Below are 23,940 nucleotides of genomic sequence, written 5' to 3'. Positions count from 1 at the left end.
AACGAAAATTAAATTATTTTGAATTGACATTTTCACATTCTTGCTTTCACGGTTCATAATCTTCATAAGTTATTGTAATAAAGAATTTAATTGTATTCTAAATTTTTTAATCCTGCTCACATCTTAATTCGTATTTTCTACTGAAAAATTATAAAGTTGATAACAAATATAGTAAATCACTTGTCTTGATTGAGATATGTTACTCTATAATGTCCTCGAAATTTTAAAGGTGAAAATTTAATCTTTTATGTTTGTGTACGTGAGTGACAAATTACTTTTAATGAACTAATTTGATTGCATATAATATTAATATTATGAGTTATTTTGTTTAAACAATTATAATTTAAAATATTTAGATGTTTTTGCCCCCTTCTATACTATTATTAGAAAATATACATTCATATAGCCATATTGAGGAATAGAACTCAATTTTCGACCACTCATCTGAAAAATACTCCCTCCGTCCCATGAAGTATGACCTAGTTCTTTTCAGCACGTGAATTAAGAAATTGGTACTTTATGTGTTAAGTGTGGTAGGTGAAAAAGTGAAAAGGTGAATAAATTTTTGCCATTTTTAGAAACATGTCAAGCTTCGTGGGACAAATCAAAAAGGAAACTTGTCATGTTTCGTGGGATGGAGGGAGTACAAATTATGGTCATTTTTTATAATTTCGGTCCAAAATAACCTTGACCCCGCGAATCCTACTCTACTCATCCCAACCTCGTACACACGATTCTCCCTTTGTCTCTTAAATACCCTTTGTCCCGCGAATCCTACTCTATCCAACCCAACGTAGTTGCTAAATCTGTAAAACATATATTTACTAAATATTTTATTTACATTTACTGAACATGTGTGATCATTTTATACAAAACGTAGTGCCTAACCCGACCCGTGCGCCTGATCCTACCCGGTCCGCCTCATTAAGGGTAAAAACGTCTAAATCAATAAAAATGGCCAAATTTTATGCTTTTTTAATGTGTGGCCATAAATTGTGTTTTATGTTTCATTTTGACTATTTCAAAATTTTACTCATATAGTAATATATAAAAGAAGAGTTTTCTCCCTCTATTTTTTTTTTCTCTCTTCTCCCATCAATTCTTTTAATATTTTTTTTCTCTTTTCTTTTTACAATTTTAGTTCTTTTCAAAACATTGTCAAATTTAATTTATAAAAAATATTCAATGTGCATCTTAAGTTTAAGTTCGTCAGAAGATCTATAATATGGTATTAAAATTATCAAAAATGAATTTAAAACGAATAGGTTATTAAAATTTTAAAATATTTTATTTTCTTTTTCTTTGTTAAAATTTTATAATTTTTTATTTATGTTTGTATATAAAAATATTTATTTATTTATTATTATGTGAAATACTCATTTATAATAATGTGTAATATTATTTTTCATTGTCAAATAATTTAGAATAATTTATTAACTATCATTATCATTACACTTTGTATATAATTGAAAATTACGTTTTTATATTCGAAGTTTTATTGAGTAATTAGTATTTTATTTTTAAACCATATTTATATTTATTATATTTTGTTTTTGTTTAATATTTATTTTTATTTATTTAAACATATTATTTAATTTCGATTTCGCCGTGCATTGCACGGATGGTCTTACTAGTTTTAGTATAATAGATAGATTTTAAAAAACAATTAGCCTTTTTTTATTTTACGGTTGCTATCAATTTTTTTTTGTTTGGCGAGCTAACTTTTCAGTTACGAACTCATAAGTGGATAAGAGCTAAGTCATACAGCGTTTGGACCTCAGGCTGTTCGGATTGTACCTCCCAGATTCTAATCTAATTGCACCAACAATGGCGGTTTCCAGAAATCGAAGAAGTTTATAGCGTTTGCACCTCAGGCTGCTCCAATTGTACCTCCTAAATTCTAAACCAATTGCACCAACAATGGCGGTTTCCTGAAATCTTACTCAATCGCCCCATGCTCAATGGGGTCTCAAGGGATTCTAATTTTCTGCGAATTCCCAATTCCAGCTTCTCATAATCACTTCCGCAAATTCATAGCTGACGGCGGCCGTAAAAATTACAAGACGCGTCGGTGGCGGTTTTTTACCGGCGGCCGGAGCGGCGGCTCGCGGTGGGATAGGGACGTGAACTCGAACCCCAATCGACGGTCCAGATTCAGCGACGCTTATGCGACGGACGAGTTCGGTGAGGAGGATGGATTCGGGTTCAGAAACACCGTGAAGCAGAGGGTTTGGTGGTCCGATGATGATGATGATGCAGGAGATGAAGAAGAAGATGGCTTTGGGATTCTCGAAGCTTCGATTGGATTCGACTGGATTTTTAAGGTAGTGTATTAGGTCGATTTCTCGCTTGCTTATAACCTGAACTAATGTAGAATTATGATAGTGTTCATCCTTAATTCTACTGATTCTTGACAGATTCAGAAGTTAATTGCTGGTATTTTCATTTTATTTAGATCGAGTTTCTGAAGTTTTGATGCTTTAGCATTGTAGCTGCTGAAGTATTCTCAATCATATTGCATTGGACTTGTGTGATATTTGAGCTTGTAGTCTACAAAAGAAGAGTGTGAATCTTTAATCTTTTTGTAGTTTTATTAATAGCCTTAACGACGGATTAATCTCAATTTGGAGCTTCAAGTAGTTGATATTCGGTTAATTTTTGCTTGATTCTGTGAAACTGGTGTTTAAAGCTATCTTTTTCATGTTCTGTATTGACTCTTCTTCGTTGCGGATGAGGTTTGTATGTAGAGATTCTTTTTTCAGAATTAGATTAATTACTTTTTGGTTGCTCTGATGTTTTGATGCATGGAAGCAGAGATCATGTAGGATCTGGTATCTGTTTTATCTTCAAAATAGTACTAGTATTTTTGGTGGAGAACTTTGTTAGTGCATAATGCAATGCTGCTTATATTAGTTGGAATAGTTTTTCTTGCACTTAAATGACTTGATGGAGTTAGCTATGGTGCAGATACTTCGAGCCTTTGGATGGATGGTTCCAGCAGTTGTGATCTCATTTCTGATGGGCACGGGCCCTGATGCTATCGTCATGGCGTTGGCTCTTCCCCTTGCTCAGTCAGCATTTGCTCTAGCTGCTGACACGCTTTGGGGGAGGGCCGATGGAACCCCAAGACCGAAGTCTAAGAGGAAGAAGAGGCCTTTCGCTGGATCTCAAGCTCGTTCTAGAGCAAGAAAAGAAAAAGAAGCCCGAACTCAGAAGAGGAAGGAAGCTGGGAATTACAAGTCATGGTTCGAGGGCAATAGTAATTCTGCAAAGGAGAGTAGGAACTGTCAAGATTTTGGAGGGTGGGACGAGCTAGATAATCCAGTGAGAGCGGACAAGGATCCTCGTGTGACGCCTATTAAGAAGGATGAAGAGCCAGGAGCCAACGAGAGGTTTAAGATAAGTAGGAGAACAAAGGGCGATAGTCCATTGCTCATGAGACTCTTGATTGCAATGTTCCCATTCTTGGGATTTTGGACCAAGTTATTCTGATCCTGAGTTTGCATACAAAATTATTCTACACGGATGCTAAGGTCGCTTGACATTTACACGGGTGAGGATCCAGAACGAGGCCAGGCCCGGTGAGGATCCAGAGGATCGACACTGCCAGTGCCCTTAAAGGTTCGGTTTCTTTGGTTCCAGTTCTCCCATTTCAGACATGAATCATATTATGAGCCTTTGGTATGGTTTGCACTGCTATTATTCGTTGTGTCGTTGTCATTGTCATTGTGGCCCGGTCGAGGAAATGATTGGTATATGTCTGTACTACGGTTCTCATTCACGAACCGTTCTGTGTATTCATCGTTTCTGTTTAGACGAATGAAGCTGAATATATATATATTTATACAATCTTACAGAATAGAAGTTTGACATAGAACTCAATATACGACTCTGTTACACAAAGAAACTTAGCTACCAGTCAAAACAGAGCAAAAACATCAAATTATAGGCATATCAAATATTGTTATCATATACCACTAGTTCTTGACATGCTTCACAGCCTAATGCGTTTTGGAAAACATTGGTTCCTTTGTGGTAGATGCTGAATTCTTGAACATGCCTGGATCAGTGTTCCGGTGTCGGAGTCTCCCTCGGCTCGATCCTCGTCATCTTGAACTGTGGCAGATTGGAGTGGTCTTCATGGTCATGGTAGATGTAGGCTAAACCACCATGCCTGGTGACATCCATTCCGGCCATTTCATCGTCGGCCGAAATCCTCAGCAGCTTCAGCTTGTGGAGGGCCAAGAACAGCGGCGCCATTGTCGCCGTAACCCACGCAATGATCACCAGGATCTGGATGATCTGGGCAGCCAAGAGCTTCCCGCCACCGCCCATGAGCAGCCCGTATGGCCTATCCGGTCTCCCTGGGTAAACCTCGTTCACGAAAGCTTGCTTGGCGAATAGCCCGGTGAATAGCAGGCCCCACGCGCCGCAGCCACCGTGCAGCTGCGCCGCCTCCAACGGGTCATCATACTTCACCTTCTCGGCCAGCTTGTTGAACCCTATCAGGACACAAGACGCCACAAAGCCACATATGATTGCAGCCCATGGCTCAACCACGGAGCAGCCGGAGGTAATCGCAGCAAACCCTCCCAACAGTCCATTGCACACATCAAGCACATTCCAATGCCCAACCAAGAGCCTCTTCCCAAACAGGGTGGTTAGGGCAGCCGTGCTCCCAGCCAATGTCGTCGTGACAGCCGTCCTCCCCACCGCGCTCCACTGGCCGTAGTAGGCTCCCCTCGTGCCGTACGACTTCAAGATCGTCAGGAACGAACCGGGGTTGAACCCGTACCAACCGAACCACAGAAGGAAGGTGCCTAGCACCACTAGTGACGCGCTGTGGCCGCGCAGAGCGACGGACCGGCCGCTGTGGTCGAACCGGCCTATCCTTGGCCCCTCGATGAGCGCCCCCCATAGACCGGCAATGCCACCGACCATGTGAACCACACCTGAACCGGCAAAGTCGATGGCTCCGGAGCCGAAGAGAAGGCTCCCACCGATCTTCCCTGCGCCGGCCCAACCGTCGCCGGACCAGACCCAGTGGGAGACCACCGGATACACGAACCCGGTCAGGAATGAGGAGTATATCAAGTATGCCACAAATTGAGTTCTCTCTGCAATGGACCCGCTTGTAATACCTGATCACAACATGCAACACCACAATATTATGATTGTACTAATATACCCTTTACGATGCTTCAAGATAAATGTAACAAAAAATCTCATATGAACGACGACAAATGTCTTGGTAAGAATAAGTGTTATTCTTAAATTCTAGTTCAAACTTTGATTTGGTTATGACTTTTTAGTTAGGATAAGTCTATATTTATCTTCGTTGTTTACCTAAGTAGTACTAAGTCAAAATTTTCAAACCATTTAAGCAGATGTGTCTTCAAGAAACAGACATCAAAATCAATTATATGCATACAAACACCTTCAATTTTTTTCAAAATACTGAAAAAAGTTTAACAAAGACATTTAAGTTGTCCCAAAATTTTGATTTTACACCAATAAATGAAGAATAGAAAGAAATACATACTATTATATTTATAATATTTTTAAGTTTGAGTTAAAATATTATTAAGAGATCCAAATTGGAACGATATCCCTAACAATAATGCAACAATATTTCTCGTTCGAGCAACAATAAATCGTCTTCTTCAGACATTTGTCCCATGACGACTTATATCCGATTTAGTAGTAAATTAGTAATATCCCACGTAGAGCAAACTAGCAAGCAACACCCAAATTTAAATATCGAGTTATAAAGAGCTCAAACAAAAAAAAATATATAAAAAAATCGAGTTATAAAGATCCAAGGAAATAGAATCTTACACCTATTATTAACGGTGGCAGAAAACCATTATTTCTCTTTCTTTTATTTTTGATTTAATATGCAATTCTTCCTATACAGGGAAAATAGTACTTGCTGCAACCGTTGACATTACCGCTGCATTAAAACTATCAATAAATGCCACATTATTTTTTCAAGATTTTTCCCTTCAATTCACTTAAATATACAGATATTTACTTTTCACAGAATACATTGTATTTACTAACCATAATTTCTTACACAAAATCAGGAAAAATAAAATTTAAAAAAAAAAAGAAAAAAAGAAGAAGAAGAAGAAGAAGCAGAAATAAGCTAAAGATGACGATGAAAAAAATGGCCGACAAAATCAGAATCTGTATTTCTTCTACATAGTTCTACATGAAAACTCGATTGTTTGAAATATCAAGATTTAAACAAAGATGATAACATAACGGTTAATCATTCAAAACTAATCAAGAATCAAGATTTAATATTGATCGGCTAATTTTCTCGATTTTTTATGAATCGGATTTAAGCATATATATATATACCTGCGGCGGCGATGGCGAAAGCCCACTGATACAAGAAGAAGCTGTAATCGGCGGTGGGGGTGGGTGTTGGAATAAATGGCTTTATTAGTCCATAATTACTTTGTAATTAATGGAATTAAATGGTATATTTGGAATCTACATTTTGAGTAGATTAATTTGGTATATTTACTTGTTCAAATCTATTAAGAATTGAATGAGTAATTAATGCCCAAAGATAGCCATTGAAGATGGAAATGTGGAGTGTCATCCCACATTGGAAAATTAAGGAAGTGTAAAGCTATTTATAAAGTGCTCTCCACCATAAAGGAACAATCAAGTGTGCTCCTCTATGGTGGACCTATGGTGCACCCAAGTAGGTTTTGACTTAGCCTTTTAAGGCTAAAACTCGATTCCTACGAGGAAGGTGCGAACGAGTCCGAGTCCGAGGCCGAGGCCGAGCACGTGCACGTCGCACTTGTCGCAATGGGCGCTTTGTAGGCGCACTTTGCACTTCGCTCGTTCGCGTCGTCGCGAGGAGCATTGAGGAGCCTTTAGTTTTGACAAATGAAACGGTGGCTCGGGTGACGTGGCAACATGGCTCGGCGGTTCGGTGACGTGGCAGGGTGGGCGGATGCTGACGTGGCACAGGCGGTTCCATGACATGGCGGATAAGGTCCGGGTGACGTGGCACAAGCGGTTCCGCTGACGTGGCAGGGCTGGGCGGCTGCTTGGGCCGAACCATTGCAATGGTTCGGTCATGGCACCCCTTGACCGAATGGATGTGATGGTTCGGTCAAGGCCTTCTCCCAACAGACGCACCCTTCCACCGCACCCCTCTACATACTATAAATAGGCCCTCCAGGATGTGGTTCAAAGCATTCCATTCACATCATCTCCTATCATACTAGTTAGTGTTCATACTCAAGTCCCGAGTATCGAGCCGTTCGACCGGATAACGATCTCCTAGTGCTAAGGAATCGTCTATCGACCCTATACCGTTGTATCTTGGGGGCAATTACTATAGATCCGCAAGCACAAGAGCGGAAGTAATTTTGCCTTACGGAGAGAGATTTTATCTCGCCTCGGTTCTGCATTAATTCTTTTATCGTCATCCTATTTTCTACACTACCCAAATAACAATCGTAAGGCAAAATTAGTGTGAAAAGATGGCGACAGGAAGCAACACCAACAACAACAATGTTCCGCCCAACAACAATGCTCCACCAGTTCCGACCAACGTTCCACATGCTCCAGCACCTGCTGCTGCCGAAAAGCCGGAAAAATTCGCAGGTTCTGAATTTAAACGTTGGCAGTCTAAGATGTTGTTTTATCTTACTACCTTGAATATGGCTCGTTTTGTGAATGAATCTCCTCCAACTGTGGGGGAAGACGAGACTGATTCGCAACTGCGGATAGCATATGATGCATGGCATCATAGCGACTTTCTGTGTCGCAACTATATTCTGAATGGGCTAGACAACACTCTCTACAATGTTTACTCTAGCGCCAAGACGTCCAAGGAACTATGGGACTCCTTGGAGACGAAGTACAAGGCAGAAGATGCCGGCTTGAAGAAGTTCATAGTCGGTCGTTTTCTAGACTTCAAAATGGTCGATAGCAAAACCGTTGTGGAGCAAGTGCAAGAATTTCAACTGATCCTGCACGACATTCTTGCCGAAGGTATGGAATTGTCTGAATCTTTTCAGGTGGCCGCGGTGATAGAGAAATTACCACCACATTGGAAGGACTTCAAGAACTATCTCAAGCACAAACGCAAGGAGATGGGACTTGAAGACTTGATCGTTCGCTTGAGAATCGAAGAGGACAATAGAATCTCCGAAAACAAGACGAACAAAACTTCCATGGAGGCAAAAGCAAACCTAGCCGAGTCTAGCAACAAGAAGAAACGCAAGTTCAAAGGCAAAAATCCCGACTCAAAAGGTCAGAAGAGGATCAAAGGAGATTGCTTCAACTGCGGCAAACCCGGCCACATGGCGAAAGATTGTCGCAAACCGAAGAAAGACAAGCACAATGGTCACCATCAAGCCCACGTGACGGAGACAAAGTCTGTGCCCCTCGACTTAGGCGAACTTGACTTGTGTGCCGTCATAGACGAGGTCAACATGGTCGGGAGTCCAAAAGGATGGTGGATCGACACCGGTGCTACCCGGCATATCTGCGCCGACAAGACAATGTTCTCCTCGTATGAAGCTCTCTCCGGCGACAGAAAGCTGTATATGGGCAATTCTACCTCATCCTCTATCATCGGAGTTGGAACCATTGTGCTCAAGATGACGTCGGAACTCAAGATAACCCTACAGAAGGTGCTGCATGTTCCCGACATTCGCAAGAACTTGATCTCAGGATCCGCTTTGTGCAACGCCGGATTTAGACTAGTGTTTGAAGCAGGCAAAGTTGTAATGACCAAGAATGGTCACTATATAGGAAAAGGCTACCTAGATAATGGCCTTTTCAAGCTTAATGCTATCCCTGTACTTGTACGTGACAATGAAATAAAGAAAAATGTTTCTTACTTGGTTGAGTCTCCTAATTTATGGCATGATAGATTAGGACATGCAAATCTAAATACACTACGTCGTTTAGTAAATTTAGACTTATTGCCAAAGATGTCTTTCAATCAACATCAAAAATGTGAAATTTGTGTTGAAGCAAAAATGGCAAAATCTCCTTTTCATTCAGTGGAAAGATCAACGAAACCTCTTGAATTGATTCACACCGATCTATGTGATTTAAAACTTGTGCAAACAAGAGGTGGAAAGAATTACTTTATAACATTTATAGATGATTGCACAAGATTTTGCTATGTGTATCTTTTGAAAAGCAAAGACGAAGCATTCGAAGCTTTCAAAACATACAAAAGTGAAGTTGAGAATCAACTTAACACCAAGATCAAAATGATTCGAAGTGATCGAGGTGGCGAGTACGTTGCACCTTTTGAGGAATTTTGTCGTGAAAATGGCATTATTCATCAAACGACTGCACCTTATTCTCCACAATCAAATGGTGTTGCAGAACGAAAGAATAGAACATTGAAAGAAATGATGAATGCTATGTTGATAAGCTCAGGCCTATCACATAACATGTGGGGGGAAGCTATTCTTTCGGCTAATAAAATTTTGAATAAATTACCCCAAAAGAAACAAGAAAAAACTCCATATGAATTATGGAAAGGAAGGAAGCCGTCCTATAAATATACAAAAGTGTGGGGGTGCTTAGCAAAAGTTGAAGTACCTAAACCCAAACAAATAAAAATAGGACCAAAAACTGTTGATTGCATCTTCATTGGATATGCAAACAATAGCAGTGCGTACCGATTCTTGGTACACAAATCGGAAGTACCCGATATGAATGAGGGAATGATTATAGAATCAAGAAATGCCATATTCTTTGAAAAAATATTCCCCAAGAAAGAGAAGAATGACATAAGTTCGAAAAAGAGAACTTATGATGAAATTTCGCTTAAGAATAACGGACCAACACGTGAACTAACACCGCAACCAAGACGCGGAAAGCGAACAAAAACTGCGAAAACCTTTGGTCCGGATTTCGTAGTTTATACTTTAGAAGACGAACCAAAGACAATCAAGGAAGCATTGTCTGGTCCTGATGCCGATCTATGGCGTGAAGCTATCAATAGTGAAATCGAGTCAATCTTATCCAATCACACTTGGCTTATTGTTGATCTTCCTCCGGGAAATAAACCTTTGGGTTGCAAGTGGATTCTTAAGAAGAAATATAAAGCCGATGGATCTATTGATAAGTATAAAGCACGTTTGGTAGTTAAAGGCTACAAACAAAAGGAAGGGTATGATTATTTTGATACATACTCTCCAGTCACTAGAATTACATCCATTAGAATGCTACTTGCTATAGCAGCATTATATAATCTTGAGATACACCAAATGGATGTAAAAACAGCATTTCTAAATGGAGATTTAGAAGATGAGATATATATGGAACAACCCGAAGGGTTTGTGATTCCTGGTCAAGAAAAGAAAGTTTGTAAACTTGTAAAGTCTTTGTATGGACTCAAACAAGCTCCCAAACAGTGGCATGAGAAATTTGACCAAGCAATGATGGCAAACGGATTCAAAATCAATGAATGTGATAAATGTGTATACGTTAAAGGAACATCCGACAATTTTGTCATTGTTTGTCTCTATGTTGATGATATGCTAATTATGGGCAGCAACAATAGAATAATCATAGAAACCAAGGAGATGTTAAAGAGAAACTTTGACATGAAAGATATGGGATTAGCTGACGTGATTCTAGGAATTAAAATCCTTAGAACACCCGATGGAATAGTCTTATCACAATCTCACTATGTTGAGAATGTACTTAAGAAATTCAAAGCTTTTGATCTGCCTCCGGCTAAAACGCCCGTTGACCTAAGTATACACTTAGCCAAGAATCGAGGAGAACCCGTATCACAATCAGAATATGCTAGAGTTATTGGAAGCCTAATGTACTTGTCAAATTGTACAAGGCCTGATATAGCATATTCGATTAGTAAATTAAGTCGGTTTACAAGTAATCCCGGAAAGGATCATTGGACCGCATTAACAAGAGTGTTGAGATACTTAAAACACACAATATCTCATAGTATACACTATTCGAGATATCCCGCTGTTTTGGAAGGGTATTGTGATGCCAATTGGATATCCGACACTAAAGACTCTAAATCCACAAGTGGGTTTGTATTTACCATTGGTGGAGGAGCAATATCATGGAAATCTTCTAAGCAAACATGTATAGCCCGATCTACAATGGAATCGGAATTTATTGCTTTAGACAAAGCCGGCGAAGAAGCCGAATGGTTAAGAAACTTCTTAGAAGATATTCCATGTTGGGAAAAACCTTTGCCCCCTGTTATGATACATTGCGATAGCATGGCTGCCATAGGGAGAGCAAAGAATAGTTTGTATAACGGTAAATCTCGACACATTCGTCGAAGACATAATACCGTTAGACAATTGATCACTACAGGAATAATGTGCATTGACTATGTAAAGTCAAAAGACAATATTGCGGATCCGTTTACTAAAGGTATTAATCGTGATCAATTGTATAACGCAGTAAGGGGAATGGGATTAAAATCCACACGTTAAGAACTTTCATAGTGGTAACTCAACCATAATGACTGGAGATCCCAAGAACTTGGTTCAATGAGACAACTAAATTATGGAAGTTCAAGTTGAGCACTTGAAAATTTTCAAAATCCATTCTCATAGCTGCTCAAGTGCAAAGCCTGCAGCTTGTGGTAAAGGGTAAGCCGTCAAAAGCTTTTAATGATTCCTATAGCCTTATTAGGTGGAGTATGGCAGGATACTCTTTATAGGAGATCACCTATACAAGTGAAGAAGTGGGGCCGCTTCAAATTATCAATAACACTTGTGAATCCAAGAAATGGTCCAAGGCCGAAATGGACACAACGTGAGAACGAAAGATATTAGATCTATTATTGTGTGTATGTTGTTGACTAGATTTACACAAAAGTTGACCGGTTCAAGACATCATGTTCACCGAGCAACGAGTAAATCCGATGGCATTACACTAAGGAAGGTTCAAAGCTAACAACTACCTATCCTAATGCAATAATGGGTCGTCGGGACTTAGTTTTTTGCATTTGCATTAATCATCATTCATGTGGGGGATTGTTGGAATAAATGGCTTTATTAGTCCATAATTACTTTGTAATTAATGGAATTAAATGGTATATTTGGAATCTACATTTTGAGTAGATTAATTTGGTATATTTACTTGTTCAAATCTATTAAGAATTGAATGAGTAATTAATGCCCAAAGATAGCCATTGAAGATGGAAATGTGGAGTGTCATCCCACATTGGAAAATTAAGGAAGTGTAAAGCTATTTATAAAGTGCTCTCCACCATAAAGGAACAATCAAGTGTGCTCCTCTATGGTGGACCTATGGTGCACCCAAGTAGGTTTTGACTTAGCCTTTTAAGGCTAAAACTCGATTCCTACGAGGAAGGTGCGAAGCACCTTCCGAGTCCGAGTCCGAGGCCGAGGCCGAGCACGTGCACGTCGCACTTGTCGCAATGGGCGCTTTGTAGGCGCACTTTGCACTTCGCTCGTTCGCGTCGTCGCGAGGAGCATTGAGGAGCCTTTAGTTTTGACAAATGAAACGGTGGCTCGGGTGACGTGGCAACATGGCTCGGCGGTTCGGTGACGTGGCAGGGTGGGCGGATGCTGACGTGGCACAGGCGGTTCCATGACATGGCGGATAAGGTCCGGGTGACGTGGCACAAGCGGTTCCGCTGACGTGGCAGGGCTGGGCGGCTGCTTGGGCCGAACCATTGCAATGGTTCGGTCATGGCACCCCTTGACCGAATGGATGTGATGGTTCGGTCAAGGCCTTCTCCCAACAGACGCACCCTTCCACCGCACCCCTCTACATACTATAAATAGGCCCTCCAGGATGTGGTTCAAAGCATTCCATTCACATCATCTCCTATCATACTAGTTAGTGTTCATACTCAAGTCCCGAGTATCGAGCCGTTCGACCGGATAACGATCTCCTAGTGCTAAGGAATCGTCTATCGACCCTATACCGTTGTATCTTGGGGGCAATTACTATAGATCCGCAAGCACAAGAGCGGAAGTAATTTTGCCTTACGGAGAGAGATTTTATCTCGCCTCGGTTCTGCATTAATTCTTTTATCGTCATCCTATTTTCTACACTACCCAAATAACAGTGGGGAAGTCGCGGAGGGCGAATAAGTGTTTCCCGATGAAGGCGTTGGAGGGGCTGCCGAAGGCGAAGGCGTAGCCGAAGAGGTAGTAGCTGAGGCCGCCGGCGGCGGCGTCGAGGACGTTGGTGAGCATGATGTTCATGGTGTTCTTGGCGCGGACGGAGCCGGCGCAGAGCATCGCGAAGCCGAGCTGCATGGCGAAGACCAGGTACGCCGAGAAGAGGAGGTACGTGTTGTCGATGGCGTAGGTGGCCTCGGAGAGCCGGCTCGACACCGCGTCGAACCGCCCGCAGATGAAGGCCGCCGCCGCCGTGGCGTTGGCGGCGGAGCCGAGGAGCGGGAGGAGGTCGGCGGCGGCGCAGCTCAGTGGATCGGCCATCTTTTGGGAGGGAGGGTGGTTTTTTTGGAGTGGAAATGAATTATTGGAGTTGAATTTTATATATAGGGTGGGAAATTGGAGATTTTTGAGACGCTTACGTCATTATATATATATATATATATAAGGATTAATTGTATATGAATACTGAAATTTCAATAAATTTTTATCTTTCGCATTAACTTTGAAATCTCTATTGAAAGTACTCAATTATTATCATTTTTCTCACATTTTGAATACTGGTTTATTTTTCGACCAAGCATGTGCTTCAAATGACGATGTTTCTATTTAATTACTATATAATATGATGTCAAATTTATTTTTTCATGCGAGCATATTTATGTCATGACACTACAATGAAAAGTTGATAAGTATGTAAAATTAGAGAATTAAAGAAAAATAATAATTGAATAATTTTAATATTGATTTTAAAGTTTGTGTGCAAATTAAAATGAGTTTTTTTAAAAAAAATTAATTGTAGTTTATATGCAATTTACCTTAATACCCCCTCCGTCCCCTATAAATATGCATGGTTGACCATGACACGTGTTTTAATAAAAAATTGTTTGAATTGTAGACAGTGGAAAAAGGGTTCCTCATTGAGGATATTGTTAAGTACATTGTGGATAGATAGTGTAAGTAGAAGAGATTGAGAAAAAAAAAATACACATATCAACAAAGGATGAAATATTATATTTGTACCCATATTTATTACTACTATTTTTGAAATCTAATAAATTATTTCTTCATTTACTTTAGTGAGCATTTCACTAATCCGATTGTCTGCTCACCTTCAATGTGACTTCGAAAATTCGAAAGAATTAAATTCGCCTTTTGTTGGGCCATTTTCTTATTTAATTTCTTGTTTCTCAAAATACATTAGATTCATGCTACAAAATATGTTTTTATAATTGGAATGCTACAAAAAAGGAAAAAAAAAAATGGAATGCTACAAAATATGTTCGTATAACTAATCAATTTTCTTAGCACCGTGCATGCATGTACGCAATAATAAGCCTGAAGAATTTGGAACGGCACTTGCACGAAAATAGTAATGACTAACTTATAAAAGAGTATTAAGGAAAAATAATAGAATATGAATTTTATCATTATTTTTATTTTAAATTATGAAATAAGATAATTTAAAAAGGATAAATATATTTTCTCAACAGAACACTTTAAAAGGAACAAAGGGAGCATATCATTATATATGATAGTTTCTCCATAATTTGTAACTTTAAGATTTGATACTCTCTTCAAATTTATGACTGGACTTTAAAAGGTCAACTATTTGCAAAATGTGAGGGGTTACGTACCATCTTGAAATAATTGTGGGTCTTGATGACATACCAATTATAGTCCAAACTAATTAAATACTTAAGTCGTATGATGGAATTCTAATGAGAAAATATGAGATTCTTTAGATTCAATATTCTTCATTGTTCATATCATCATATGAAAAGTAGATTTTTTGGAATTTGAGACATGAGTCTTGCTCTTGACCTTTTAATTGCCATTAACATATAAATACTTTTCACTTGTAAGTTATAACCTAAGTTGGAACAAAAAATTGCTGTACCTTTTTTTTTAATTAGAAAAAGGACTATAGTTGGCTTTACTTTTTATGATGAAATTGCATTATAAATAAAACAAACCACACACACACCCCACCTAGTGGTTATTGTGGCCGAGAGTATTCGAACCTGTGACCTTTTGGACAACAGGCAACCACACCCCAACCACTAGACAATCCCAAGGGGACGTTGGCTTTACTTTTGAATTGGGAAGGGGTACGGTACAGTAGAATTTGAACTTTAAACCTTTCTATTAATATAAATGGTCTTTATCGATTGAATGTCTCCGAATGAATACTATTTTAAAGATAAAACATACGATCAAAAAGGTTTGTACTGCTCGGTATATATACAACACTCAATCGTTGATATTTCATTACAAATCAAGTGTTATTTGAATTTCAATTCGAGTTTGAAGGACATATATATAAACAAATAATGTGGTTATTATAAAGATCAAATTTATTGTACAAAATAAATTTGCTATGAGATATTATGAATTTATTGAGAAAGATGCAGAATGTTTCTAAGAAAAATGAAATTTTCGATGCATATTGATATTCGAACACTAAACTATGAATTCATTCACCAAAATAATAAATTTACAAGTGTCACAATCTATAAATTGAAAATAGTTAATATTTTATACAATGTATATTTGTCTTCATTTGAACTACTTCCTACACACACATAATATACATCGAGAACGTTAGATATGATATACTACAAATCAAAATATTTTCAATCGAAACATTCCATAAATCATATATACATAGAGAACGTTAGATTTCAATCGAAATATTCCATAAATTATGTATAGATTATACATTAAGTTAAATTCGTGCGTCACTTGACAATAACCGTTATAGAACAACTTGCCTAAATATAGGTCAGCAATGATTTAAGTGGGTATGGTGAAGCTTGGCTCTCTACTTTAAAAAGCCAGACATTTAATTAATTAGAGCTTTAGAAATTTTCAAGTGTTCAAATTATTAGTATATAGTCACTTGAGAAAAATTTATTTTCTCCGTGCACGATATCGTTTTCACTTTTGTTATTTTTATCCGTCCACAATATCATTTTCACTTCTATTTATAGCAGTAGAGTCCACAAACTCCACTCAAAATAATAATATGAGACTCAAACTCCAATCACAACAATACTCATACTATCAATTCATCACATTCTTAAAACTCGTGTCGTTCACAAAGTGGAAATGATACCGTGGATGAAGGAAGTATTATTTTTTAACAGAGTAAAATATTCAAGATAAAACCATTTTATGTTTGAATAAAATGTAGCATATTCAGATTTCATATAGTAGTTATTTGTTAGAGATAAACTATCATATTAAAATATGTGAAGGATCTGTATCGTGCCGATCGATGTCATTATATGATAACCGGTGATTTTGTTAATTCCTCTATTAGCAAATAATGTTGATTAATTAAATGAGATTAATATACTGTCCACATCACCATTACATGTAAGTTGTTAAAATAAGGAAATGTATTCTCCTTTTAATAAATTAATAAAATTTAAAAATCGTGTTACGACAAACTCAAACTTAAAGCCTTTGTGCTCTCCACAACTCCAAATTCACTCAAAATTTAGAAAATATAAATTTACTAGAACTTAAAAAATTAGGATAATTTTTTTTTTGAGGAAAATTAGGATATTTATTAAAACGTTATAAAAATTGAGTTTAATTGCATGCAATAAGGTAGAGCGGTTGGAATTTAATTACCAATTGTCTCTATAAGAATTGCAATTCAATTAAGTAGATAAATCACTTCAATCGTTTAAATTTAAATTCAAATAATCACAGCATATGTAATGCTGCTACAATTGGCCCCTAAGAAAATAAATAAATAAACAAAAAGATAGTAGTCATTATCCAAGCTGGGGCCGACAATTACATTTAATCAACTTGCGTAAGCTTCAAACCTAACTCAAAATAAAATAATTAAAGTAAATTAAAATATGATACTAATAGTTAACCATCAAGTTTTGTCAAAGATTAAGAATCTGAAATCGATACTTTTCTATTTTTTTCTTTTGAGGAAATCGATACTTTTCTATTAAAATATACATACGCATAAACAATTTATAGCCAATAACAACAATCTATACTTAATTTCGGCTTTGATTGAATTGGATTAATTAGACCATTTGAAGTTTTCTTGCAGAAAATTAATTATTTTGTAAATTAACTAATATAAGGCTGTGAAGCACCCACGTTAGTGCCAATATTAATCTCGGATTCCACATCTGAATTACTATCAGTTGACATATTTCAATTATAGAATCTAACATTATACTATGTACTATTATAGTAGGAATGATTTCTCGTATATGATGAGATCTGAAATTAATTTGTAAGTGTTAATTTAATATATCTTATAATTGATATTTATGATTTTTTTTACCGAGTATGAATCTTGAAGGGAACAAAAATTTTACCAATTTTTTTAATATCATTATTCAACACTATATATTTATTTTATTCATCACTATACAGATTTATTCATTAGTCTCACATCTCATAAAAAATAGCAATCTCACTAAAATGTAACCTAGTGTAATATATATTTTATTTTATTTTAATTCTTTTGACTAAATCAATCATCATTGGTTGTAAGAATCTATGAAAACCGTAGGCGTTTTGAGTGTTTATAACATATAATATGAAAGTTGAATAAATTTACATGATAGCTTTGTCTGAAATTAATAAATCATATGAATTTTCAAATCCATGTCTTGTTTAAGTAGAGCTTAGTAGATGCAGTATATACTATTAGAGATTGATACATAAAAATATAATTGTAACAAAATGCACAAACTTCCACTAAATTGTGATTTGATACATGAATTAAAATTTATACCTTAAATATGCGGATTTGCAATTATTCTGATTTCTATACTATTATCAATTAACCCTCAAACAATGTCTGAAATATTTACATGTCTTGGGCACTAGATATATTAAATAATGTAATTGGATATCCACTTTAACTAGTCATGATCTCATTAATTTGGCACATTAACTAGCAACATCAACTAGCCACATCAACATTACAAATATTGTGTGAAAAATCAGAACACTTGAAAATTGTGTATTTAAAGGTAGAATTTTAAGTTGATAAGTATAATCAAATTATTCGACTTCGACCCGATTTATTCAACATATTTCAAGGGACTCAATGGCATGCGTGCATAACGCATATAGACAATGATATTTACAATTTATAAATATAATTCAAGAGGCTAAAAATATGATCAAAAGGCTATTAATTGACTTCTCACTTAGAGAATTGGTCATTGGAATCTGTTTAGTCAAACAAATTAAAGAAGAGAAAATACGAACTATGAAAGTCAGATCTACACAGACATCATATTAATTATAAAATTAAAAGAAGTAAATACATGAAAACGTTGATGTCTGCATATGGTGTGACAGCAAAAAATGTTGTGGCTATTTTGTCAGAGAAGAAGATTCTTGATGAATTTTTAGACAAAATTATAAGGAAGAAAGTCCAAATTAATGATGCTTAGCTGACAATAATTTAGTGATAATTAGTTGTTGAACTAACACCATACCTTTCCTACGTCAATGCACTTATGCACATACTTGTCTGATTTTATTTCATATTTTATTTCGATGGCATCATAAATATTAGATATATATTGATAATTTTATTTTGTACACATGAATCATGATAGCTATCAAAGAATTTGAAATTAAAGGATAGATTTGATAGAAGTGAAACGCTCACTTCTTGAACAATCTTTTGCATATATTTTTGCTAATGATCTTTTATTGATAAATTAAATAAGTAAATAAAGAAATTTTAAAGACCGTGAGACAAAGAACTCAAACCCAGAACTTTAGGTCTTGAGCATTAACCTCTTATTGCTAGGCCCGAACACATAATCTTTGCTTTTCTGGTTGGGGGGGAATTTGCTTATCATAGCTTGAGAAATACTCCCAGTTCCATGAATCTTGACACGTTTTCTTTTTTGGGCCGTCCCACGAATCTTGACACATTTCTAAATAAGGCAACTTCTCTCCCCTACTTTATCATTTTAATCGCATTCTCTCTCCTACGTACTTTATCACTTTTATACTTTATTAACTACACATTTAAAACACTAATCTACAATTTCATAATTCTCGTGCTGAAACCAAACGTGTCAAGATTCGTGGGACGGAGGGAGTATCATCAGCTATAATATCTTTAAGCTAGCTCGAAAAATTATCGATCAAACACATAAATCGCGAACTATGTCTAATAAATTGAGCTAAATTATAAATTACTCTATTAATCGATTTAAACATGTGGAAAGTACCAAATAAACATATAATTACGGGCCACTTGCAAGATTTCTCGAGTATCCTGAGGTTAATAATCTTGTTGTTTGTTTGCTTTTGTTTATTTAAATGATTACATTAATGATATAACTATACCGCATAAATTATTAAATTAGTGTCATCTTCAACATTCAAATTTTATTATTCTTTAGGTCACATGAAATTCGCCCTCTACATCTTTTTGAAATGTCCCAAAATATATTACATTTTTTAAAGTTGAATTGTCTTAAAAAAAATTATTACTAAAATAATTATTTTAATATTTATGAAAAATAATATGTGAAGCAACAAATAAGAGCACAATAGAATAATTATATATAAATTAGTGTAACTTTTTAAAGAACATCACATATATTTTTTATATCTTTATGAACAATATAAGATATTCCCTCCATTCCCTAATTTCATGTCCCTTTAAGAATGACACAAATTTTAATAAAATGATTGAATATGTTGTAAATGAATTACAGATCCCATATTTATAATAATGTTAAAATGATTAAAGTGGAGTAAATGCCCTATTTCTATGAGATTGTATGAAGTCATTTTAATAAAAATTGAAAAGGATATGAAATTAGAGAAGATAGTGAATAATTATTTTAATGGGACAAAAACAATACTTTATTCTAATATATATAACATGTTGATTCATGGAATGCCATCACATCATTGGTAGTAACTATGTTAACCTATGGATGTTGTTTGACAATAGTCAATAAAATACAACTCAGTTGATAAGACGTTTTTCCCCGATCATTAGGTTGTGGATTCAGATCATCACGAAGGAAAATTGAGAACTACTTATTATTTTTCTTTCTTTCTTTTTGACATAATTAAATAAAAAAAATTTAAGATCGTGCAGCGGTTGAGAACTATTATTAATTCTCATGACAAAATAAAACAAAACAAAACAAAATAAAACAAAACAAAAGGAGAAAATATGAGAAAATTGACAAAACAAAAGGAGTAAGAACACTTGATAATAGAAAATATGAGAAAAATTAAACTTCTATATAGAGCCAAAATATTACATCATAACTGGCAGCAAAAGAAGATGAACATTCAATTCAAAGAGCATACAATTTCACTTATCTTTCGACTTCAATTGTCCTGCAAGTAGGACAAGCCCGACAGACGCGAATGCAGATAAGACCGTTGATGAGTAGAAGATCGACAACAATGTCAATCGCAGCGACTGCATTTCCCAGATCACTTCTCCATTTAGCAAATACGTGTAGAAATGAAAAAGAAACGCATCGAAAATGATTTATTTAGGCACCTTAGCAAGGAGCAACGCGTTGTCATTTGCATACTCCAATGAGCTCTCTGGTATGCGTTGGACGCCTTGACTCACTTGCCACGAGAGAATCCTGCAAGCGGATTTTCGAAAAAAAGGCATAAGTTTCTCAACAACTTTGCTCGAGAAACGGGAGAATCACAGCTCAAGCCAAGTGTGTACCCGAAGAAGAAGGCGATGACAGCACCAACATATGCCTTTTCTGGAGTCAATTCAACCTGGAGATCGCCAAACTGCAGAGAGACGGGGTTATGGCTGCCACGCTTCTATAAATCTAGCGAATGTAAAGCGATGATTCGCTCATTGCAAGACTATAATACCTTCAGAACCTTCGTTTCCTGTTTTGGTTCTTCATTAGCTGCCTCGGAAACTGGAGTTTCGGACAATACCTTTCCTACTCTGTTCATGACTTTGGCAATCTATGCTGATTAAGAATTATCAACAATAAATTGAGGTGCAAATAATAGAAGTTAGGGATAACATCATGTAAATTACTGAACTTTGACAAAATTCTGATTTTGCATACGCCAGCTTGAAGATCCGTCTAATAATCAATGAACTTTTGAATTCATCTGATTTTGCTAAGTACGTTGGATTCTTACCGAATTTATGCTGACATTGCCGCCTGAAAATCCATCAACTGACGAATAAGATGACGTGTTTTTACTTAACGAAATGTTGCCAGTAAATTAATGACATATAACTTGTGATTTGGTGAATAAATCACGACGGATTCCGGCCTCGTTAGCAAAATCAGATGAAATTAAAAGTTCAGTAATGGTTTAAGTTGGTGTGCAAAATTCAATAAATTGCAGTCTAATATCCCTAAAAGTTACGTACGAATTCTAAACCAAAAACCGATAAAAGAAGAACAAGAAACTCAGAGGGAGAAACAAATGCTCTTTCAAGACTCCGTTTGTAGCTATCAAGGCGAGACAAGATTCTATTCATACCATTTGCAGTTCACCTTGACCATACTGACCCATCGCCTGGAACCTTCTAGAAGCCGAAACCATGCGTTTGCCGAGTGCTAACTAGCAGTAAGACCGAAATGATCAGTAAGTACTAATACAAATGTTTTTCAGAAACACGAAACACAACAGAGATGGCATCACTGCAAACTTGCCTGACTTGTTTTTACTGGTGAGAGAGCCCACCAATTGGGGGAGCTTGCTCATCAAAGCTGCTGAAGTCGATGTCTCAGCATTTTCCCATGCTCGACTTATATCTAACAAAGTCTCTCCGGCCTCTTCACCACACTGAAACACAAAGCCAAACAGACAATTTCATCATCAATGCATCAATCATTTCGACAGCTCAAATTCATTTCAAAGGCTGCATCTTTCAGCTTAACCGACCTCATCTTTGACAGTGCCGTTTGAGAGATCAAAGGCCGCATCATTCAGCTTCAACAATTAAGAGGGAAAGTTATTTTCTCTATAAAAGTGAAGATGTAGAGAAGCCCGAGGAAACAACAATATGAAAATCAGGAATTGGTTTAGTCGTGTTAGAACAAAGTACAACGATCAATGCTCAAGATACAGAAACCCCCTACCCCCCAACATAAGTACATAACCCAAAGCAATGCTCCAAGGCGATCAAGACGTAAACATAACACGTCTCCACAGAGAAGCTGCAAAATTCGGAGTCATGCCCAATACGATGTATCTATCTGCAGATGTTTCTTTTTATCAACTACGACTAGTATTTGTGCTTCAAATTACAAATTCTCATCCCACCAAGAGAAGTTATGATCATTCAGATAAGGGTGAGCATTCAGCATTTCGTTTTTTTCGGTTTGAAATCGAACTGAACCCAACAAAATAACTGTATCTAATTGGTGCTTGAAATCCAAGCTGAACCGAACCGAACCATCTTGCTCACTCAAACAGAACTAAACTGAATTCTTGTTATTTTTTGAAATACTTGTACATCATCACAAAACATATTTTTACACTAATATAAAGCTCAATCATTATAAACTTACAATTTAAAATAAGCAATTAACTCTCTAAAAAAAAAAGCAATTAATAATTTTAAAAGTATGTATTTGGGTTCAAACCGAAAAATCCCGGGTCGAAACTGAACCGAAAAAATTCTACTTTTACAGTTGCAAATAGAACCGAACCGTTTTGCCTAAAAACCCGAATCAAACCGCCAATTTCGGTTCAGTTTTCGTGTTTGTTCACCCCTACTGATTCAGCTACATTACAACACAATGCATAAATACCATTGTTGCATTTCTACAGCTTTTCAACAGAAACATAACTTTCATCAATTTCAGATATTGCAGGCACAATTTATCTATTCTACCTTCTATAGTTAGGCAAAAGGTACAAATGTAGGAGCACAGTGTACACAATTAACAAAACAATGACGCCTCACAAATTCGACAAACGCAAGATAGAAAAATGCGAACCCCAAAACAAGCACATCTCCTCAAAAAGTGAAACTTACATCTAGCCGAAGATCATTCGGCAACTGCTTGAAAAAGTCTGCGGGAAGAACAAAACAATCCTGAGAAAAACAAAAAAGGGTAAATTTACGAATTCAGCAATAAATGTATTATGAATTGAATTAAGCACAATATAATTGGCCATACCGCGACTTCCTGGAGAAGAATTTTGGGATCAGGGTCTAGGGATTTGGAGGAGTCCGATGATTCCGCAAGAGCAAATGAAATTGTTCTAAGGGATTTGGACTTTAGGGCTCTGCAATTTGGGAAGGAGGGGATGTGGAGGGGAATTTGGGGGAAGGAGTGGGCATGAGATGAAGAGAATTTGGAGGGAGGAAGAAGATTGAAAGCTGAAAGTGAGGTAGTAGCCATTTTTTTTGGTTTCTAAGCAAGAAACGGTGTTGCAGTTTTTTCTTGTTAATCAGTTATCTTTTTCTACATTTATTTATTTATTTTTCTGGTTTTGGAGTTGACAGGTGGATTTAATGTGGACAAATTATCCAATTTTTTGGATCATATAATTATAATAATGAAATATCATGTAAAAATATACCTTATTGATGTCGGCGTGAGAGGAGACAATTTTATTATTCATATTTGCATTACATTTTTTTTATATATTCATATTTGCATTACATTCCTATAAAAGGAAAGGGTAATTCAGCTTAAATATTTAAAAAAATCACCAAATTCAAGTTTTGCATATAAAAAAAAAAATTCAAATATACGAACTTTCAATTATTGTAATTTTTCATATGATTGTCAATTTTCAATGAATTAAT

At 36.5% G+C, this 23,940-nt stretch overlaps 3 protein-coding genes across 4 annotated transcripts; 1 reads left to right on the top strand and 2 right to left on the bottom strand.

Annotated features, from left to right (window-relative positions):
* The first annotated feature begins 1,758 nt into the window (after positions 1 to 1,758).
* Positions 1,759 to 5,301, top strand: LOC131017208 (uncharacterized). Of its 2 annotated transcripts, XR_009099476.1 has the most exons (3): positions 1,759 to 2,324; positions 2,968 to 3,621; positions 4,040 to 5,301. XR_009099476.1 is itself a non-coding variant. In XM_057945944.1 (2 exons), the coding sequence occupies exons 1-2, from the start codon at positions 1,962 to 1,964 to the stop codon at positions 3,490 to 3,492; spliced, it is 888 nt and encodes a 295-aa protein (XP_057801927.1). In that variant the 5' UTR covers positions 1,769 to 1,961; the 3' UTR covers positions 3,493 to 5,301. The 2 variants fall into 2 exon arrangements, 1 of the variants encoding a protein (XP_057801927.1); XM_057945944.1 differs by having other exon boundaries at positions 1,769 to 2,324; positions 2,968 to 5,301.
* LOC131017204 (ammonium transporter 1 member 2-like) lies at positions 3,811 to 13,511 on the bottom strand. The gene is made up of 3 exons (XM_057945940.1): positions 13,092 to 13,511; positions 6,367 to 6,430; positions 3,811 to 5,141 (listed from the first exon to the last, which is right to left on the bottom strand). Exons 1-3 carry the CDS (start codon positions 13,461 to 13,463, stop codon positions 4,066 to 4,068), a joined length of 1,512 nt encoding a protein of 503 aa, XP_057801923.1. The 5' UTR covers positions 13,464 to 13,511; the 3' UTR covers positions 3,811 to 4,065.
* Positions 13,512 to 20,398: 6,887 nt separating this feature from the next.
* On the bottom strand, positions 20,399 to 23,647 carry LOC131017207 (uncharacterized). Its single transcript, XM_057945943.1, has 9 exons — positions 23,306 to 23,647; positions 23,161 to 23,220; positions 22,062 to 22,109; positions 21,830 to 21,962; positions 21,657 to 21,733; positions 21,024 to 21,122; positions 20,866 to 20,936; positions 20,686 to 20,776; positions 20,399 to 20,601 (listed from the first exon to the last, which is right to left on the bottom strand). The coding sequence occupies exons 1-9, from the start codon at positions 23,528 to 23,530 to the stop codon at positions 20,491 to 20,493; spliced, it is 915 nt and encodes a 304-aa protein (XP_057801926.1). The 5' UTR covers positions 23,531 to 23,647; the 3' UTR covers positions 20,399 to 20,490.
* Positions 23,648 to 23,940: the final 293 nt, after the last annotated feature.

The sequence above is a fragment of the Salvia miltiorrhiza genome, chromosome 3 (assembly GCF_028751815.1).
Source record: "Salvia miltiorrhiza cultivar Shanhuang (shh) chromosome 3, IMPLAD_Smil_shh, whole genome shotgun sequence".
NCBI lineage: Eukaryota > Viridiplantae > Streptophyta > Magnoliopsida > Lamiales > Lamiaceae > Salvia > Salvia miltiorrhiza.
This window is presented reverse-complemented; position numbering and strand designations above follow the sequence as displayed.

Excerpts from the sequence above, each read along its gene's own strand:
- LOC131017204 (XM_057945940.1), bottom strand. The coding sequence starts at position 13,463 with ATGGCCGATCCACTGAGCTGCGCCGCCGCCGACCTCCTCCCGCTCCTC. Across the intron at positions 6,431-13,091 it reads TATTCGCCCTCCGCGACTTC|CCCACCCCCACCGCCGATTA; the intron begins CCCACTGTTATT and ends TTTATTCCAACA. Across the intron at positions 5,142-6,366 it reads TTTCGCCATCGCCGCCGCAG|GTATTACAAGCGGGTCCATT; the intron begins GTATATATATAT and ends TGTTGTGATCAG.
- LOC131017208 (XM_057945944.1), top strand. The coding sequence starts at position 1,962 with ATGGGGTCTCAAGGGATTCTAATTTTCTGCGAATTCCCAATTCCAGCT. Across the intron at positions 2,325-2,967 it reads GATTCGACTGGATTTTTAAG|ATACTTCGAGCCTTTGGATG; the intron begins GTAGTGTATTAG and ends GCTATGGTGCAG.
- LOC131017207 (XM_057945943.1), bottom strand. The coding sequence starts at position 23,530 with ATGGCTACTACCTCACTTTCAGCTTTCAATCTTCTTCCTCCCTCCAAA. Across the intron at positions 21,123-21,656 it reads GTCAAGGTGAACTGCAAATG|ATTGCCAAAGTCATGAACAG; the intron begins GTATGAATAGAA and ends TAATCAGCATAG. Across the intron at positions 20,777-20,865 it reads GTCATCGCCTTCTTCTTCGG|GATTCTCTCGTGGCAAGTGA; the intron begins GTACACACTTGG and ends ATCCGCTTGCAG.